The following is a 7,148-nucleotide window of genomic DNA, read 5'->3' as shown; positions in this document are numbered from 1 at the left end:
AATGGTTAATTCCTACACGGTTCATACTACATTTTTGAAAAAAAAGCCTTAAATGAAAGCTGAGAGTCTGCACTTTAAGCAGGTATTCATTGTTTCATTTAAAACCCATTGTGGTGGTGTACAGAGCCAAAATGATGACAACTGTATCATTGTCCAAATAATTATGGACCTGACTGTATTCTTACCTCACTGGCAGATTATTTTCACTTACTTTAAGAACAGGAAATTTAAAGAGCTCAAATTAAAAGCAAAAATGACATACAAAGTGTTATGCTGTCGTCTATATCTACAGTAACCTGTCCTATATTGTGTTCCTTTCTTGTGTCGCCAGAGCCTGGTGAGCGAAGAGGATGATGACGAGGATGAGGAGGAAGGGAAGACAGCTGTGCAGGCAGATGACAAGAACAAGAACAACAAACCTGGATTGAATGGTATGATTCTCCTTTCCTCTAATTTTGTAAAATTTCATGATTTTGTAGTTTCAACAAAGTGTAAAACAAATGTCCATGTCAACTGTTACAGACGTGATTGTTTCACGGAGGACTGACAGAGAGAGAATTCCTGTCAGATATTGCACCTTGGGCACCAGGGATGCTGCCAGGTACTGACTTTTATTCTGAAAGATCAATGTAGGTTTGTGTGACCAGTGGAGTGAATTAAGAGTGTGATAGACACTTACTTGTATCCTCAGAGATCCACACACACTCGTGGAGCTGTCAGCCTTCTCAGCCATCAACAGATTCCAGCCTTTCAATGTAGCTGTTTCCAGTAACGTACTGCTGCTAATGGTAAGTAACAAGTGTATCTAAAACTGGGTAATTAAGCACTAATGAACAGTTAATGGAGAGCTGCTTTTTATCCTTATCAGGACTTCCACTGTCACCTGACCACCAGTGAGGTGGTGGGATACCTCGGAGGACGATGGGACACAAACACACAACGTGAGTATGATAAGACAGTCACTGCAAGACATGTACAGAAGTAGAAAATGAAGCCATCTTTGAAACCAGCGTCTTTCTCTCTCTGTGCTTGGTGTATTCCAGTGCTGACAGTCTTAAGGGCTTTCCCCTGTCGGACCAGGCTGGCAGACAGAGAATCTGCCTCCGCCGTTGAGGAGGAGGTAACACATGGACAGTGAATCAGTAGTCTGTACTAACAGCATGTATGCCTTCAGAAAACATGGAGGTGAATGACACCCATTTTAAAAATTCACAAGTTCTTCCTGTGCCGCAGGACAGCTTGGCAGCCAGCACTTGTCAGCATGCATCTGTCTTTCCAAAAGCCAGACACCAAAGAACCGGCTCTTGAGTTTCCATCACTGGAACACTGACTGAGTGTGTTAACCCCAGAAATGTCTGCGTTTTCACTCTTAAATACAAATTTGTTAATGTTAACAATCTTGGAATATAAAATTTCAGGTTTTTAAAGCGTTTTCAAGATTATTACAGAGCTGTCCTGAGATAAAGACCTTAATGTGAAATCTGAAAATAGTGTCCATCGCTTCAGATTCTGCGCATTAATCTTAGCAAATTTGTAGCCACACACAGTTTCTTTGAATGTTAGGCACTGAAAGTAGAGTGGTTAACAGAATATGAAAAGCCAAAACTGTAACTGCCAAAACAAAATTCAGCTGAAAATTATGGCAGAGCTTCTTTTGTGAACTGGTTAAGTCCATAACAAGTGTAGTAAGATGAGAAAGGTTGCTTCAGACAGTGGGTGGGGCTTTGTTTTAGCTCACCAGTTTTTCACATGTAGAGCGGCTCACAAACTTTCTCATGTCACAGTTAAACAGAAGCATTTGAGGGCAGAAATAGGCAATGTAGTAACAGAATCTTGATTCGTAGCTGATCAAGTTTGACAGTTTGACCAGTTTATGAGCAGTAATTGACATGACTGACAACTGTGTTAGAGACTCCTCGGCTCTGATTGGCTGTTTTCATTCAGCTACAGTGTGTTCTTGTAAATGCTATTAAAAGTGGCAGAGGAAAATGTTTTTTTTCCCACTTTTTTGTACTACTGTCAGGATATACATAGTTTCATCATATATGACAAAAACGTATTTTTACACAAGTCACCAACTACCTTTAAAGCAAAGTTAGGCTCTTTTCTAATCAGTGTCTGTCATGTTGACTCTGCTCTAGATCTGTCAGAACCTGTTCATGCGTGGGCTGTCGTTGGTGGGCTGGTACCACAGCCACCCGCGAGGTCCGGCTCTGCCGTCGCTGCAGGACATCGACTCCCAGATGGACCATCAGCTGAGGCTGCAGGGTTCAAACAACGGCTTCCAGCCCTGCCTGGGCATCATCTGCGGTATGTGCCTGCCTTTATATTCAGTATGGGACTGTATCGATGAGACAGATTAGGGAAATTCTCTGTCAATACCTCGTCCACAGGGAGCTGTGAAAACAGAAAACAGACACTTAATTGATCCCATAAAAGGAAATTAAATTGTATTGCTGAGATTATGAAGCAGGAGATAAGGAGGATCTATCTACAATAAATACATAGTAATTATAAGAAGTGTGTGTATGTCAGAATTAGAGACCCACGAGTTGCACTACCAAAAAATTGTACACCTACAAGAATGGAATAAAGAGATGGAGTGAAGTGTACACAGATAGCAGCATTTGGCAAAAGAATATAAGTATGGCACTTGAATGAGACTTGAATGAGGAGCAAAGTGTCCCTTGAGTGTATAGCAGGGGTGGGAGTAAGTCACACATGTGCAAGTCACAAGCAAGTCTTAACCTTCAAGTCTCAAGCAAGTCCCAGGTCTTGTGGAGAATAAAAAGCAAGTCAAGTTGAGTCACTGTCAAACAAGACAGGTTGAGTCTTTTTTTTTTTTTTTAAATTTTATATACTTTATTAATCCCCGAGGGGAAATTCAATTTTTCACTCTGTTGTCAATTACACACAGGTCCGAACACACACATGCACAAACTGGACCTATACATGCACTAAGTGGAGAGATGTCAAAGTGGGCTGCCCATGAGAGGCGCTCCGAGCGGTTGGGGGGTTTGGTGCCTTGCTCAGGGGCACCTCGGCAGTGCCCAGGAGGTGAACTGGCACCTCTCCAGCTACCACTCCATATTTTGGTCCGGACGGGTACTTGAGCAGGCGACCCTCCGGTTCCCAACCCAAGTCCCTATGGACTGAGCTACTGCTGCCCCCAAAGTCACTGCTCAGGTCAAGCAAGTCCCAGGTCAAGTTGTATGAAATATTGATGATCTGGTCAAATGTTTTCTAGCTGAGGTCTGAGCAACTAAAAAGTTTACTAAAATGACACATTCATGGACCTTTGTGAGTTTTTTTAGTGACAGATGAAGTTCGATGTTGTGGTGGCCTTGTCTCTGTTTTTTTTTGTTTTTTTTAAATTGCAAACCTTGCATACTGCTGCTCCCTTCTCACTACTGTCATTGACAACATAATCGTGAATCTCAGTTAAATTATTTTTGGACCTCCATTAAAGCTGTCTTGCGTGCTGCCCTCTGCTGTTCTTCTTTGTCATACTAGGTTGCCAAGTTTGCATGCATTGCTCTAGAAATCACCCAGTCATGTTTCAAAAACCCAATATAACACTCAATATCTAGGAAAATGAAAATATTTCATAAAACAGTCAAGTCTTTTCGAGTCATTTGCCTCAATTCTAAGTTAAGTCTTACGTCATGAATACCAAGTCAAATTCAAGTCGAGAAAATCAATGTCAGTCAAACAAGTCCTCAAATTTGTCTGACTCAAGTCATGTGACATGAGCCCCCCTCTTTCCCGGTGTATAGCAGTGGTTGACTGGTGGTAACGGAAAAGTTAATAAATGTTTAGCAGTTGGACACCCTCAAGAATATAATAATAATGAAGAAATGTTATTTTTACTGTGCTATTGTTTAGCAAGAAAATAATATAGAAAAAAAGAGTATAAAATGTAGGAAGCAGAAAAAATACAAAAGATGAAGAAATAAACCCACAAGAAACTTCTCCACAGTGAAGGTAACCAAACTGTAATTAATGTCTTCAAAAGGACATTTATGTGGCGTTCCTAAATCTGCAACTTCCAGTTTTTACCATGGCATGTGAAGGCATCATCATCATCATCATCATCATCATCATCATCATCATCATGAACCTTGCTTGTCTCATTAAAACCTGGACTTTCTGACCATCAGGCCACTAAGCTTTCATTTTTTTACTCTTTCAGGACCATATTATCACGGCAATCAAGGTGTAGCATCCACAATAACCCCGTTCTGGGTCGTACCTCCGCCAGAGGTGAGGACACAGGTGTATCTACACTACTCACCTTCTTAGTTTTTAGCTTTCTTACTTAGTCTTTTCTGGTATTCTTGATTTAGACAGACACTTGTGCTCATGTTTTTCCTCTAAACTTATGCATCATCTGCCTTCCTGCAGCAACGGCCCAATGACCACGGCATCCCAGTGGCTGTGGAGGTCACTTACGTACAAGACAACTTCCTCACCAGTGATGTTCTTAATGAGATGGTACCGATACTGCGGCCTCAGTCCTACAAAAATACAGAAATCAAAATGTGGGTAATGCATTTCAAGTCATTATAAATTCTCTGTTTATTTCCCCCACAGATGCTGCTGGTTGACTACTACAGGACAGCTCCTGACCTCGTCCAGTTCAGCCAGTACTGGTGTCCTGATACGACTATGTTGGACAAGATCAAGGTAGGTAGGGCGATTTATAGAGGACCTGAAATATAGAAGAATATAGAAGGCAGACATTAGATGGTGATCCTGACAGTCTTTCAGGGCTTCATACACCCTCCTGCACTCTGACCCAGCTGACCTAACTTCATCAACTTTCTCTCTTCTTCTTCAGGGCTCTCTGAGTTGCCACGCTCCCAAAGATCAGGCCTACTCTCAGATCTTAGAGCATGTCTACAGTCAGCTGAGCAGCATACACTGAGTGGACTTGCTGTGCATGTGGGCTGCCCTCATTCCCAAGTCGTTCCACTTTTAAAAAAACACAACTTTGTGCAGAGCTGCAGGACTGGAGTGACAGATGTACAATGTAAAAACCTGCTTGAAAATCATATAGATGCCTTGAATTCTCTCGTGCTTGACTGACACTTAATTTTGATACAGCATTATGGTGACTTAAAGAGAAATGTAAGATTGAAACACAAAACCAAACAGCACCAGATCAGAGAACACAATATCAGCATTTTACACAAAGACACTAAATAGAAGCATTTTGGGGCATGAAATCAGCCTGCTGACTGGCCTCTCTCCTTCTCCACATGGACCTATGTGCCTATCTGTGCCAGTATCCTGCAGATACTGCCAGGTATGTACAATGTAAACTTTCAGTGTGTTGTAATTGCCTTTATAGACTAAACCAATGGAGCAGTGGTCGGGAAATACTGAAAACAAGTAGTGCAAAATATACTACATTAGCAAAGTATGCAAGTGTGTCTTGGTTTGACCTCAGCTGTTCTCTGCAAAAGGTTTTGTGAATGTTTGTTCCTCAAGTCAAATTGGATGGTTGCAATGTGGTGCAAGTAATTCCATTGTGCCAAGCAAATTGTTTTTTTTCTAATGAACCTGTGTGTGTGTATGTGTGTTGTGAATGTGCCCCTCTACTGTCTCCGTCAGGTTATATGAGACATGAGTCCTGTTGGTCGGGACAGATACTTGCTTCCTCTTTACCTGTACTGTATTTATTACTAACTGTGGATTGTGTGATGTACATGTATCAAGACAGAGCAATGCCTTACGCCTGCTGATGATCCACAAAGCATTAAAATATACACACTGGAACTATTTAAACATGGATGTTGGTTCCTTCTTGACTTCCTTCTGGAAAAACGATGAGTCAGCTATGCTAGTGGCTCTGTGAGGCACATCAGTAGTTTAAAGGGACAGGTCATTCTAAAATCTAAAATACAGATTGTTCCTCTTGTAACAATATTTATTAATCTAGATTTTTTTGGTTTGAAATGCCAAGTGGTGGAGATATCGGCCAGAGAGATATCTGCCGTCTCTTGAATACAGTGGAACTAGATGGCACTCTGCTTGTGGTGCTCAAAGCACCAAAAAAGTAGATTTGAATAACTCACCAGCAGTGTCTTTTTCCAAAAATCATGACCCGGTTACTCAAGATACTTAAGATAAAATCTCCATCAATCGAATCACCACAACAGAAGGAAGAGTGCATCTACTGCTAGCTCGTCTAGCACAACTGTAGCAAACATTAGAGGTCAGCCGAGGAGGACGTTTATGTTTTATCTCACATGGTTACAAGCATGAGCTTCTCGTCTATGAGTAGATGCACACTTCCTTTCTTATTTTTGATTTTTTTTTTGGGGGGGGGGGGGGGGGACGACTGTCCCTTTAACTTAAATGCTAATGTCAGCATGCTAACATGCTCACAATGACAATTTAACACGCTGATATTTAGCAGGTATAATGTTAAAATGTTCATCATCTAGCTTGTTCGCATGCTGACATTTAGTAATTAGCACAGAACACAAAATACAGATTTGTAGTTTAAGGTACTTGGTCATAAATAAAACCAAATTCATTGGCTTTCCAACCAAAACTTAAAACATTTAACTCAAAACCACAAATGTGAATCTCATGGTGGCACTAAAGGAAAAAGTCAGAGGATCACTGTAGTCATTACAGGCCCCCCAAAACAATACTCAGCAGTGTTGGAGCAAAGAAATCCCCTGCTGCACAAAAGGCATTTTACCCCATAGACCAAAAGAGAAATCTGTAAAACTGTTGACTGGACACCTCAAACTGCAAACATTAATGACTCTTTCTGTAATGAATTTTTTGATCCATGGAGGTTTTATATTCGTAAACTTTATTTGAGCCAAAAAAAGCGATCGAAAAATCTTTATAATGTAAAGTCTGTGAGGGAAGTGTAACCTCATAGGTGGGGCCAGCGGGAGAAACACTACTGCGTATATTCAAAGGGCCCCATATCACAGAAGTAAACCTGGAAGCTAGCTTTTTTGCCATTTGCGCCAAGTGAGAATTTCCATTGGACTGAATAGAGGCCATGTTGGCATCCAGTATCTAGTATCTAGTTATTATTATATAGTCATTTGGATTCATCCTCTGGGGAGCATGACTGTGTATACATAAATTTCATGGCAGTCCAGTAAATAGTTGTCCAG

The 7,148-nt window shown here is 41.1% G+C and overlaps 1 protein-coding gene across 2 annotated transcripts in view; it reads left to right on the top strand.

Annotated features, from left to right (window-relative positions):
- Positions 1 to 5,791, top strand: part of mpnd (MPN domain containing) — a 9,281-nt gene extending 3,490 nt beyond the window's left edge. Inside the window, exons 4-13 of one of the 2 annotated variants that reach the window (XM_050055864.1) lie at positions 332 to 431; positions 523 to 601; positions 692 to 788; positions 869 to 941; positions 1,044 to 1,120; positions 2,142 to 2,310; positions 4,193 to 4,275; positions 4,405 to 4,494; positions 4,594 to 4,686; positions 4,841 to 5,791. In XM_050055864.1, coding sequence (XP_049911821.1) covers positions 332 to 431; positions 523 to 601; positions 692 to 788; positions 869 to 941; positions 1,044 to 1,120; positions 2,142 to 2,310; positions 4,193 to 4,275; positions 4,405 to 4,494; positions 4,594 to 4,686; positions 4,841 to 4,927 — 948 coding nt within the window. In that variant the 3' untranslated portion in view covers positions 4,928 to 5,791. The remainder of the gene's footprint in view (positions 1 to 331; positions 432 to 522; positions 602 to 691; positions 789 to 868; positions 942 to 1,043; positions 1,121 to 2,141; positions 2,311 to 4,192; positions 4,276 to 4,404; positions 4,495 to 4,593; positions 4,687 to 4,840) is intronic. The other variant, XM_050055865.1, reaches the window with a different exon arrangement.
- Positions 5,792 to 7,148: the final 1,357 nt, after the last annotated feature.

This window comes from Epinephelus moara, chromosome 10 (assembly GCF_006386435.1).
Source record: "Epinephelus moara isolate mb chromosome 10, YSFRI_EMoa_1.0, whole genome shotgun sequence".
Classification (NCBI taxonomy): Eukaryota; Metazoa; Chordata; class Actinopteri; order Perciformes; family Serranidae; genus Epinephelus; species Epinephelus moara.
Note: the sequence above shows the minus strand (reverse complement) of the source record. Positions and strands in the feature narration are given on the sequence as shown.